The sequence below is a fragment of the Rhinolophus hipposideros genome (assembly GCF_964194185.1).
Source record: "Rhinolophus hipposideros genome assembly, chromosome: 22".
NCBI lineage: Eukaryota > Metazoa > Chordata > Mammalia > Chiroptera > Rhinolophidae > Rhinolophus > Rhinolophus hipposideros.
The window spans coordinates 27,002,376-27,016,219 of NC_138068.1; the positions used below are offsets into that span (position 1 = coordinate 27,002,376).

A 13,844-nucleotide genomic window follows, 5' to 3' on the forward strand; every position below is an offset into this window, starting at 1 on the left:
TAGAATAGTGGGTAGGTAGCTGAGTGATAGATAGATAGATAGATAGATAGATAGATAGATAGATAGATAGATAGATAGATAGATAGATAGATAGATAAATGAATAATAGGTAAGTATAAGACCAAAAGTTTGAAAAACAGCAGGTTCCATATTTTCCAGCTGCACCTTGTTTTTAAAGCCATCAAGCCTTCTCCATTTCCGCCACCGTTTACTCCTCTCTATTTAGCAAGAGTCCTATCATCCGCTGGGTAGTGGAGACACAAAACAGGCTGACGCGTGGATGGACACACTCTCAATAGAATCACACAACATACACAGCTTCCAACACGTTTTTAGACTTGTGTGTGCGGTGGAAATGAGGCAGTCCAAGCTCGGGCAGTCTAAGCGGGACCTCCCGCCTCTCCCGGGGATCAGGTTGGCACCACCTCTCTTCACCCTCCCATTCCTTCCGCCGCCTTACTCCCCACCCCCACTCCAGACCCGGAGCACCCAGGCGACTGCACTGGCGCAAACTGCAGCCTACTTGCGCCCCCCCCCGCCCCCCAGTGCTGCCTCGTGACGTCAGGGCTGAGCGAGGGGGCGCCGCCTGCTGGGTGCCCGCCCCTCCGGGCCGTGCGGCCGGGACGTGCCCTTTAAAAGAGCGGGGGGCCTGCGCCGACCGCGCCACACCGTGGGCACTGAGACACACGGCCGCTTTCCCGGAGCATCTTCATCTCGCCCGCCGTCCTCATCCCGCTCCACCGGTGCTGCCACTGTCCTCTGCGGCGCGCAGATGCAGGCGAGCCGGGCCATGCCTCCGGCTGTGCTTCTCGGCCTCCTCGGAGCCACGATGGTGGCGGGTGAGTGGGCGCGGCGGGCCGTTCAGCACCGCGGACAGCGCCAGGCTCTCTCTTCCCCGCCGCTCCCGGCCTGTTAGCTGGAAGATACTGGGAAAGAGGGAGGGTGGGATAGAAGGTTTCTCCCTCTTGCTGCAGGTGCTTAATTTCTTCTCTTCCCCGGGTGTTTCCCTTCCACTCCCCGCCCCACCGTGTGACTTGGAAAAAGCCCGAGGGCTTCTTAGCCCAACCAGTAGAGTTTCAGTCTTTTCAGATCTGAGGTTTCCTGTGGGTAGGGAGAAAACGTGCCAAAGCCTCCGAGGAAACCTCACGTTTTGCGCTCACTTCTAAATTGTCGTGCTCTTTTTACCCACCCGTCTAGAGAGGCGCTTTTATAGTCTTAGTCTGTATCTGTATTTAAGTATTTGGCTTTTTTACAGCCAGATAACCAAGGAGAGACAGGAGTGCATGTAATGTGATATCAGTTGGCACCTGCATATTTAGCTTTGTTATTATTATTATTATTATTATATCAACATGATGAGACAAAAGTAAGTCTCCCATACATAAGCTATCCTATTTTTCTCTTAACATAATAATATATATGTGTATGTGTGTTCGGGTATATGTGTGTACAAGTTTAATGTAACGGTTTTCTGTATTTTGTATTTGCGTTTCTGGAGAGAGTTGATTTCACATTCAAATTAATGCATTTTTAAGTTATGAATGGAAACTGCAGTAGATATTTTGAGTTTTGTGTTCCAGAAAAACAATAGAGTATAAAATAACTACAAAATGTCCATGGAGTCATGAAAACAAAATTATTTTAGTCAATTTGGGAAAATGATTTTTTTGGTCTTTTTTTATGGAGGCACAATTGACATATAATAGGATGAAATTTTAAGTGGTAGATATTTGACAGTGTCTCTTTATGTGTGGACGAATGTGGGATTAATCTTTCAAACCATTCTGAATCTCAAAGAAATGATCTCTGGGGGTTTGAAAGTAAAGTGTGTGTGTGTATGTGTGTGTGTGTGTGTGTGTAAGTAGAGTCACTATGAGTTTGAGACCACTGAGAAGTAAATATGTCAGCATCAGATTAAACTGGAGATTTTCTCCAGCTGTTTTAATGACCTCATAGAATTTTTTAAAAATCTGGGATAGAAAGTCCTGACTAGAATTGAGGTAATGCCATCCATGAATATGAAGCTTTCATTGACAGCAATTACTGGATCTAAAATGTAAAGAGATAAAAGGAAAGCCAGTGGTCATTTATTTTATTGCAAGCTACACACATTAGGAATTTCCTATGATATTTGTCATTCTTACCAATCACCTATAAATGTTCTCAATTTAATTCAAGAAAACCAAATAATTTAGAGTCTTTCTGGTGAAAAATATCTTCAGAAAGGAATTGCTTAAGAGGCTAAAACTGTGCTATATATTTTGCTAGAATACAAAACAGTGACATTTGCGAAACTTACTTAACTATAACTATAGTGGTAAAATACTTATGGCTCTCTTATGCAAGAGAATATTTTAAGAAGGGTTCATATTTTAATATGAGCTAACATGGAGACATTATACTCTTTAAAAATTTTTTTCATTGAGCTATAATTCACACGCCATAAAATCCACCCTTTTCAAGTGCATAATGTAGTGATTTCTAGTATATTCACAGACTGTGTGGCCACTATCAAATTTCAGAACATTTTTATCACCCCAGAAAGAAACCCCATATTCGTTAGCAGTCATTTTCCATTCCCACCTCTCCCCAGGACCTGGAAATGAGACATGGTAACCTTCAAGCAGAGTTTGTTATTTAGCAAAATCACAGGGCTGGAGGGGGCGGACTTCAGGAGACCATATGGTTCATTTTCTGTCCTTAAGAACTTCTGGAGGGAGATTCACACCTTTCCACTGTAGCTACTGTGCACTCTAAAAATTAATGCGAGTGAAGTAGCTACCTGATAGCCATATTATACCAGATAAGATGGGTTCTGCATTCAGAAGGGCTTGCTTAACTTGTTATTTTATAAATGTGTTTTCAATCTGGGATCAAACCTTGATAGTCTTATGAGAGATATTAATACTTCAGACATTATTCTCAGATTTATCATACAATATTATTTGAAAATTTTTCTACCATCTCACTACTTCATTTTAACATAATCATTGGGTTTCCTTTTGTGCCCCCTTTATACAAAAATAAGGTAAATCTTACTTTATACAAAAATAAGGTAAACTGTTTTAGGGCAATCAATATGTCTTAGTTATTACTTTGTTGTCACAGATCCTATTGGAGGAACTACATTGGCACTTAGATGTCTCACCAAGATGCATAACACACTTTCGCAAGGAGACTCTCATGCTCCTTTCCATCAAAATATGTCTGAAGAGCCTCAATCAGAGAAACAAGACTGTTCTGTAATAATAAACACGAGCTACAAATTGTTTAGAGTAATAAAAGAAAAATATTTCTCTCCCCCCAAATCTAATGACTGTTAATACTTTGGCAACATCAGCGCTTAATAAAAACACCTATTTCACATTTGTGGGGGAAATAAAAGAGGAAAGTTTTAGCAAGAAACTGCAATACCAAAGGTTTAGTAAAGCTAGATTTTAAAAAGGCAACTTCTAGTTTATTAGAGGAGGAATTCTCTCATTTATTTCCAGAGAATTTTACAGAATCCAGGTGGAAAGAGTAAGTGCCAAAGTGAGAATTTGGGGGATAAAATAATGGTCCACTATATTGGTCCCTGGATACTAAAGAACCATCAGGATCTGTCTGAACTAGATTTCAGGAAGAACATGGGAGTCTTTGTACCTTGTTGGCAATTTCTTCAACATTTTACAAATGATTTTAACATGCTGGGTTACTTTGGGCCTCTTAAAACAATTGAAGCAGATCCCAGGCCATACTTTGAAAAGGAAAATTCGGAAAGGTAAGTAAATGGAATAGGTGTTTTATTTCTAGGTTGAGCCCTATGATATGTAATTGATTGGAGGGGGAGTAATTAAAGAGGTTTGGGGAGTAAACATTTTGGGAGGAAAGGTCAGGTTGCTGGTTATAAATAAACTGCATTTGAGTAGCTTCCATCTCCGATGTTTAATAGTTTCGCCCTTGATCCAGCTAGCTTTACTCCTGTTTCAGGGACCTAGAAAAATTTTCTGCAATGAGCTTTTTCCGCTATAATAGCAGTTTCTCCTCCAGGAAATACCAGGAGAACTGTAGAGAGGGACCTATCTGTACATAAATGCTTTGAGCTTCTCCAATGGAAAAGGCTTAGACAGAACAAAGTCAAAGTAAAAGGTAAAAGGATGAAAGCAACTTTGAAAGAATAAAAGAAGGCACTGAAAAATTAAAATCAACTGAAGCATTTCCTAAGAAGACAAACACACTTCGATTGCTGGTTTAAAATAAGTTGAATCTCATGAAATTTAATTTAAATAAATTAAAAATTATCCTTTTAAAAATATCCTCATAAATAGTTGTTAAACTAAAATATCCTCATAAATAATTGTTAAGTGCCTATTTGCATATGATATTGGTGAGCTACTAATAGAATTAGACACTCTCATGTTCTTTACATGGCTGCAGACAACGTGGGGGATGATACAGCACTGATTGATACAGATGCAAAGCTAGCTTGTTCAGGTAAAGGCCTGGAAGTGAAAAACTGAGGCAATTAATTACATAAAATAGTCACAACCATGTTTTTGTAAAGGCAGTGAGTTTTGGGGAGAACGTTTTCTTGAGGACAGGAATAGGCAGAGGGAATCACAGATCTTTACACATTTTGGGTGGGCAGAATAGTTGAAGAAGGCACACTGGATTCATTTAAACTAGGTTTGTTTTAAACTTTTTACTGAAGTATAATATACAAAGAGAAAACTGCACAGATCATACGTATAATTTTTCATGCTTCGAGCATACCTGTGTGATCAGATCCCAGATCAAGAAACGGAACGTTACCAGTAGCCCCAAATCTCCCCTTATCTGTGGTCTGGATTTGATTTAGACTGAGTATAAGATAGCATATTTTTCCAAATCATGTTTAGGGAAAACAGCTGTGTGTGTGTGTGTGTGTGTGTGTGTGTGTGTGTGTGTGTGTGTATGAAACGGAGACAGTTATGGCTCCTGGAACAATCATCCCCAGCTATCCCCACTCTGCTCAACTCGGACTCTGCCCCTTTCTCCAAGTAATGCGTGTGGGGGATGGAGGATGATTTTGTGAGTTTGGGGTCATACAACTTCCCAAATCAACGCAACTCATTTCCCATTCTTTTTCTCTTTCACAGCTGTCAGTTCTATGCCAGTGGATACCAGGAATCACAATGAAGAAATGGTAAGTTGAAATGAGTCTAGAATCTAGACTGCAATGCATTCTCCCATTCCTTATTATACCAAACGAAATAAAATAAAAACAAAAACAAACAAACAATAACAAAAAAACAACATAGTCTTACAAAGCCAGGTTTTCACCCCTGAGGGACTAGGCAAGGAATACCCCTCCTGCCCTCAGTCTCACCTGCTTCCTGGATGTTTAGTGTCTCTGAGGATAACTGTATCATCACACCATTTTCCTACCAACATGTTGAGAAATGGGTGTTTATTCTCTTCTTGGGGGGATCTTAGCCCAGTGCCTTCTTGCACTGTCCAGGAAGGCCTGGAAGGTCTCATTATGGTCCTGTAACTCTACATTCCTGCCCCAAGGTTTCTGCGTCAGTACAGATCACATAAGCAAGCATCTCTGGACAGCAGCCCTGGGTTGAAGAGTCTGTCATCCCAGTGACACCAGCTTTTGCCAACCTACTTTTGGGTTTCCCCCCAGGTGACTCGCTGCGTCATTGAGGTCCTCTCAAATGCCCTGTCGAAGTCCAATGCTCCACCCATCACCCCTGAGTGCCGGCAAGTCCTGAGGAAGAGTAAGTTTCCTGCACTGAAGGAGATGTTTGTCCCTTTAGTGGTCCTTGCTCCTGCTCCCTCTACTTCACCTTCCACTTTACCTCCAAATAAACTGGGGGCATAATGCAGTGGGGGGAGTATAGACTAGACTAGTATCTGTAGGGTCCCATGGACAGTGGAAGGAAGCTTCTCTACGACTTCCATCCTACATACATACCTCTTACCGAATTTCTCCCCAACTGTCTTTTCCAGCCATTACCGGGAATGAGTGAGAGCAGAGTCAGTCTCTACGCAGGAACCAAAGGCTGCTCCTTTGGGCAAACCAATCCTGCTACTTCTGTTCCCTTTTCTTTCTTTACCAGATGGGTGCAAATGTTTGGGTTCTGTGATCCTAGGTCATCAAAGAACCATGATTGCTAGAGAGAGCTGTCAAGTGCAAGGCTCTGCTTGCCTGCCAAGATCAGATTCTTAGCCCTTCAGCTGAGGACATAGGATTCTGACCTCTGCATAGCACTAATTGTGCCCTGGGGTCTTTTTATGTCTGTTGAGAGAGCTCCAGGGAAACAGGTAAAAATCAAATGACCCATGTCTATCAAGGACCCTGGAAACATTACATCCATAGACCATAAAAGGCTGAGGTAAGGAGGATTTAAAAGCTCCTCTGGGGTTGTGGACTCAAACACCAGCCAGGGCCAGCCGAACAGGTAACATAAAGAAGTAAGACAGAGCAGAGTACAGCATTAGGAATAGAGACAGTGGAAATGTAATGGCTGTGTGCGATGTCAGAGGGATAGTGGATCGGGGGAGGAGAGTTGTCACTGTGTGAGGGATATAAATGATAAATGTCTAACTATTACATTGTTTTGTGCACCTGAAACTAATTTAAAAAGTTATGAAAAATAAAATAAAAAAGAAGTTGTAATAATAAAAAAAAGGGGGGGAGTAAGGCAGGACAGGAAAGGACTCCCAGTCTGGAGCATATAGGCCCCTTTCTAAGGGAGAGCAGATATTTCTCAGCTCCAAAGCTATTTGGAGAAATACAGACACTGTAACCAGATCTTGGGATTTTTTTCAAAAGAAGTTAAAATTGGAACTTTTAAATTTTTTTAAGCACATCACCTGGTACTTGCCTCTGAATTCAAATTTACTAAAAATGGTATTCAGGCCAAACAGAACTTACTTCTGGGCTACCAGTTTGTGACTTCTGTCCTATTCGATTCGAGTTTTCTCTCTCATGCTGACGTGTCTTAAGTTGATCCAAAGATTTGTGGAGCTTTCAGCCAAATGAATGGATGAATTCCCCACACCTATTCCCTCTCCATCTCCATTTCCACTCTCTGCAGCATGTCTCTAGAGCTGGCATACACTTTTGAGCAAATGGGCATTTGGGGAGTAGGAAAGAAACGTTGGTTTGTGGCTTAAAGAGACCTTAGTGAATGTGTAGTCCAATTTGTTAACAGAAACAAAACTCTATCACTAGGTTGATCCTTGCAACATGATAGGGATGGTTTTCCCCTTTTGCTTCAAAGTAAGAGTGAGCATTACACCTTAGTCTTTCAGATGACTGTGTGCTGCTAATCACAGACCTTCTCTGATCTCACCTGCTGGGTCTTAAAGCTAAATTTAGGAGAAAGTGCTAAGCCTCAAGCACAAGCTGCTACAGGCAGCACATGTTTAACTGGGGAAAAAAATGAAAATACTTCTGGTCCTGACCAGCAGGCAGTAGGAATGGAGCCACACAGCCTCTGCCTGGGGAAGCTGAGCTCCTGTCCGATCCGTAGCACTATTTCAGCTGACTCTCAGAATGACGTCAGTATCTAACCAAAGCCTCCCTGCTTACCTGTGCCTACCTGGCCAGCCCCGCAAGCTTCTATGCTGCACGCATCACCACTGGCTCTCAAAAGGCAAAGGCGCTAGTGAGGGACCAGCCTTCAGGTGTCTGGGTGTGAAAGATCGGGGACACTTCAATTGTCTCGTAAAATGAGAATATTAGCATGCCAAGCTGGGTTTTAAGCAGAGAAGTACAGAATTCCATGATTTCTTGCACATTGTTTGCGAAACAGACCAGTTTTTTCTATTTCTATCAGAGCTGTTTAATAGAAGTATCATGTGAACCACAGATGTAATTTCCAATTTTCCAGTAGCCACATTAAAAAGTTAAAAAGACAGGTGAAATTAATTTTAATAATATATTTAATTATAATCAATATGAAAATTTGTCATATTTTGTATTCTTTTTTTAATTTTTACGTAAAGTCTTCAAAGTCTGGTGGGTATCTTACACTTACAGCATCTCTCAGTTTGGACCAACACATTTCAAGTGCTCAGTAGCCACAAAGGGCTGGTGGCTTCCACAGTGCACAGCACAGGTGTAGACCCAGAGCTGTCAGTGGCCTTGGCTTCAGACATTGTATCTGAATTCAGTGACGTAAGTTGAAATCCAAACCTCCCAGCTAACAACTCATAGAGTGTTAACTGCATATCTCCTTTCACGAGATGTCCTTGAGTTAAGAAGGATTTAGTAAAGGAGCTGTCGATATTTGGACGAGATGAGAGAGAACAGAATTCAATTAAAATATCAGTTATACCATCCACTGTTGACTCATGAAATACAAAGATAACTCAGTATACTGATCTTCATCCTCAACATTTGAGAACGTGTTGGGCAAGTGGGACCTGGGTGAAGGAAGAGAAGGTCTTTCCACTGGCGTATAGTTTTCTCAGAGAAGAAATATACACCTTTCTTATCACCAAACACTAAGTTATTAGGTTGATGCAAAAGTAATTGCAGTTTAAAAGGTTAAAAATAATTGCAAAAACTGCCATTATTTTTGCGCCAACCTAATATATTGTCACTTATTTCTAGGTTGAATCTACACAGTTGATTGGATAATAAAAGTCTGTTAAAACTGGTTTTTAATTAAAACATTTTCAATCCTCCTTTGAATCTTGGTATTTCCCATTTTGGCTAACTTTATTAAGCTGGACTCTAGTTAGAGCTACTTACAAAATGATAACTTTTAATTTCTTCTGAGAGAAAATATGGAAAGAATAGTCCTGAATTATACCTCTTTGAGTCTCAAGGTCTCAGTCTGCAAAAAAGACGAGGTTGAACTAGACAAATTTGAAGGTTTCCTCTGGTTCTAAATTCTAATATTTCCTAAATCTATGCTTGGATTTCAATTTGATCATTGATAATACCAATGAGAGATGCTGGTTGGGTGTTATGAAAAAATAAAAATACAGAGAGTGTATTGGTAGATTGAAACACAGCCAAGGAGCTTTCATACCATTTGCTTTGAAAGGGACCTGAGTATATCTTTTATTAACTTAAAAAATTATCCAGGTAATGTTCAGAGCCTTTAGGATTAGTAGTGATCACTGATGCTGGTATTTGTTGAACCACAGGCAATTCTAACGTTATACTTACTCTTTTAAATTTTTTATTATAGGTAAAAAGGAGGTTAAAGATGAAGAGAAAAATGAAAATGAAAACACAAGATTTGAAGTAAGATTGTTAAGAGACCCAGCTGATACCTCAGAAGCCCACAGGCCTTCCAGTAGGGAAGATGCAGGAGTTCCAGGGGAGGCGGACACCCAAGGCCCATCAGTGGCCAACAGACAGAGAGGTGGGCACAGCCAGGAGGGAGCAGGTGAGCCCCAAGGGACTCTCTATGCCTCTGACAGTCAAGAAGCAAAGATACACCATTCTGAGAAGAGCGAGGAAGAGGAAAGGGAAGACGAGGAAGGAGAGAAATATCAGAAAAGGGAGCGTGGGGAAGGTGGCAGTGAAGAGCAACACCTGGAAGAGCCAGGAGAGACACAAAACACCTTTCTCAACAAAATAAACCAGGCTATGGCTAAGAAAACAGAGGAGATAGTGTCCAGATACAATACACCCTCTGCCAGGCTGCCTGAGGAGAAGACACACAGCCGGGAGAGGAGTAGCCAGGAGAGTGGAGAAGAGACAAGGAATCAGGAGACACACCTCCGAGAGTCTAAAAGCCAACTCAGGAGCCTGGAAGAACCTGAGGAAAGTGAGGAAGATACCAGCCTGGAGGTGGACAAACGACTCTTGAGGCCAAGACATCACCACAGGCAGAGTAGGCCCGATAGGTCCTATCAGGAAGAGAATCCTCCCGCTGAGGAAAGGGGACACCCCAGGGAGGAATCTGAGTCAGACATGGGCATAACCAACTTAGGGGACAAGAGGGACCATCATCCAACCCACTACAGGGCTTCCGAGGAAGAATCTGAATATGGGGAAGAAGTGAGGAGTTACCCAGGGGTCTGGGCCCCCAAGAACCTGGAGGGGAGACAATATGGGGAAAGAGGAAGTGAGGAGTACAGGGCTCCAAGGCCTCCTGCTGATGACAGCCTAGTGAAGGAGGACAAGAGATATCGCCCCAACTCAGAGCTTGACAATATGGCACATCGATATAGTGAAGAAAGTGAGGAAGAGAAGGGCCCTGAGTGGGGACACCTCCACAGAGCCAGGGGCAGGGAGCCTGGTGCCTATTCCACTCCAGACAAAGAAGAGAAACGATTCTTGGGTGAAGGACTCTACCGTGTTCAAGAAAACCAGATGGACAAGGGAAGGAGGCATCCACAAGGCGAGTGGAAAGAGCAGGGCAGAGATGACCTCAACTATGGTGAGGAAATGGGTGAGGAAGGAGCCCAAGGGAAGTGGCAGCAGCAGGAGGTCCTGCAAGACACTAAAGGGAACAGGGAGGAAGGTAGGCTTCAAGGCAGGCAATATGCTTCCTATCACACCACCGAAAAGAGGAAGAGATTAGGGGAGCTGCTCAACCCATACTACGACCCTTCCCAGTGGAAGAGCAGCCATTTGGAGAGAAAAGACAACATGGATGACAATTTTCTTGAGGGTGAAGTGGAAAATGGCCTGACCTTGAATGAGAAGAATTTCTTCCCAGAATATAACTATGACTGGTGGGAGAAAAAGCCCTTTGAGGAGGATGCGAATTGGGGATATGAGAAGAGAAACTTCGCCCCCAAACTGGATCTGAAAAGGCAGTATGACAGAGTGGCCGAACTGGACCAGCTCCTTCACTACCGGAAGAAGGCAGCCGAATTTCCAGATTTCTATGACGCTGAGGAGCAGATGAGCCCGCACCACGTGGCCGAAAATGAAAGGGACAGGGCTGGCCCGGGAGTTCTGACAGAGGAGGAGGTACAGTGTGGGGGTTTTGTTTAAAATTAACTTAAGATGGATAATGTTAATATGTTCAAGACTATCTGATATTAATGGGGAGAAATTGGTGGGAATTAATCACCATGATGATGTACCCCTCGTAACAGAGTGGAGACAACTTCTGGGTTTGATTTCCACCTAACTTCTAGCCATTGTCCACGTCCCTGCCCACCTCTTCCTATTGCAGTGTTTCTCAGTCTTGGCTACACATTGGGATCAGCTGGAGGGCTTGTAAATTACTCATGTCTGGGACCCACCCCCAGAGATTCTGTCTGTTTGGTACTGGGTGATGTCTGGGCCTCAGGATTTTTTAAAACTCCCAGGTGGATTCAGTGTCCAGCCAAGGTTGACAACCACTGTTCTGGTGTCTTCCCTTATTTGACTTTGCATCACTATTTCCCAGGATAGGAAAGAACAGATGATAGAGAAATTAGTTGCTTTGTTCTATCTGTGTCAGCCTCTATCAACCAGAAATTTGCACCTGGGAAAGGTAACATTATCAGAGGTGTACCTACCTAAACAATGTTTTTTCCTAATATTGATTATTATGTAGGTCAGTGCTTCTGAAACTTGAACAGGCATCAACATTACGAGGGATTCCCAACCCTCAGAGTTTATGATTCAGTAGGTCTCGATTGGTACCTGAGAATCTGCATTTCTGACAAGTTCCCCAGTGGTGCTGCTGGCCAGGGGACTACATTTGAGAGCCACTGATATAGGGTGTCTCAGATAGTCTCAGACGCATCAAAAATTCCCCTTTCTGTTCACACTGCTTTAAATCATAACAAAATAAATAGATCTGGGACCTCTTACTTCCGTTTTTCTATGTTTTCTAGGAGAAAGAACTTGAAAACCTGGCTGCAATGGATTTGGAACTACAGAAAATAGCTGAGAAGTTCAGTGGTAACCAAAGGGGCTGATGGTCGTTGGCGCCAAGGGCCATTTTAAGAAGCAGCCCTCACATTGTCTATTTTCCACCACTTCGCTGAAAAACATCATTTATTTACCCAAAGGCAGAAAGTAGAATTTAGTGCTTAACACAATTGGAAATGCCTTTAATTTTTGCCAGAATGCTATTGAAAATAAGAATAGCATGACTTGTAGCATATTCTTTCTTGCAAAATTGACCCATTACCATGCTTGTGACAATGACTGCTACCATCCTTGAAAAAAATATGTCTGTTTCCATTTAAATAATAAAAGATTTACCTGAGGCCAAGAGCTTCATGTCCTCAGCTTTCTTTGGGCTAATAGAGAGGAGAGTGATTTTCAACTCTGTTCTTTAAATTCTAAAAGACTGCACTAGGATTTATTCATCTTTGGATGCAGAATAGAAAAAAAAAAGGCAACCTTTGAAGGATATAAAAAGAAAGAGATCAGGAAAAGACATCTTTTCCTCTAGCCTGGAGAAAGATTAAATAGGCTTAAAGAATCTGTTTCAAAAAATGAGCCTAAAATATTACTTTTGAAATACTGTTATCTGGAGAGCTCTGGGAGTAGCTGGCCAAGGGTCAGTTTTCAGGGCCGAGGAGAAAGCCTGGATAATGGGAAGAACTCTGGACTTGGAATCACAACATCTGGGCTGGTCCAGACAGATGCCTGGACCAGGTACTTTCAGTGACTTACTTTTCTAGGAGAGTTTCAGTTTTATCATATGGGAAACAAGCCAGTCATTGCTATGAATTTGACAGCAAGTTGTTCTAAATCTGGGCACATGCTTTTCTAGAAGGCTGCTTATTAGCTCTCTGCCTGGGGTCTTTTTTTCCTGGCCATCAGATCATGCCGGGATGTTTGCAAAGACACATGTGTGAGAAGTGCTGGGGGTGTCAGGGCAGCTGGGGCAGTGCTCATGATGGATAGATTTGATATATAAATATTGTACTATTTTTCCATAACGAAGTACCACTGGTGGCTTAAAGCAACAGAAATTTACTCTCTCACAGTTCTGGAGGCCAGAAATCCAACATTAAGGTGTTGGTAGGGCTATGCTCCCTCTAAAGCCTGTAGAGGAAGATCCTTCCTTGCCCCTTCCAGCTTCTGGTGGCCCCAGGCATTCCTCGGCTTGTGGCAGCATAATCCCAATCTCTTCCTCCATGTCCGCATGGCCGTCCTTTTCCTGTGAGTCTCTGTCTGTTCACATGATGTTCTTTTTATAAGGACACCAGTCATACTGGATTAAGGGCCCACCCAGTCCAGTATGACCTCATCTTAACTAATTAATCGGCATCGATCGATCCCATTCCCAAATAAGTCACATTGTTGCTATACTAGGGGTTGGAACTTCAGCATATCTTTTTCTGGGGACAAAATTCAACCCATTACAGGACAGGCCAGCTCCCACACCCCTCAGGTAGAATAACTCTGAGCCACATGTGCTGTGTCTCCCAGAACTTCCCAGAGCATTGAGCATTACCAGCTGACATGCTTGGTAATGCACCTTTTACAGGCTGTCTTTAACTCCCTGTCCCACTTTCTACTGGTGACTCTACTGGTGTTTCCAGGGACCACCTCCCAAATAAACTGCTTGTCCTTAAGATCTTATTTTGGGGTTTGCTTCTGGGGGACCTCAACCTAAGAAACCATTCAAAGCCAGGCTGAATATGGCAAATAATACAACTACAGTTGTAATAGATCACAGTTGTAACCCCTTGTGTTACTACATCTTGATACAAGAAACTACAAAATGCTCAACACGTTGCAGTATACAAGGTAATGTGTCTCTCCTTTTTCTCTGTTGCAGTCCAGTAACAAAAAACAAATCGTTTCCTAAATAAAGAGAATTCAAGGGGCCCAAGATGAATAGGGGTTTACTCACTGGATGAAAGGAAAGCCCCTGCAGTGCACCAAATGCCAGCGTGGCAAGTCTCTCTCTCTCTCTCTCTCTCTCTCTCTCTCTCTCTCTCTCTCT

At 42.6% G+C, this 13,844-nt stretch overlaps 1 protein-coding gene across 1 annotated transcript; it reads left to right on the plus strand.

Moving 5' to 3' along the window:
* The first annotated feature begins 471 nt into the window (after positions 1-471).
* Positions 472-12,157, plus strand: CHGB (chromogranin B). Its single transcript, XM_081033460.1, has 5 exons — positions 472-839; positions 5,118-5,164; positions 5,651-5,744; positions 9,177-10,915; positions 11,773-12,157. The coding sequence occupies exons 1-5, from the start codon at positions 773-775 to the stop codon at positions 11,854-11,856; spliced, it is 2,031 nt and encodes a 676-aa protein (XP_080889586.1). The 5' UTR covers positions 472-772; the 3' UTR covers positions 11,857-12,157.
* Positions 12,158-13,844: the final 1,687 nt, after the last annotated feature.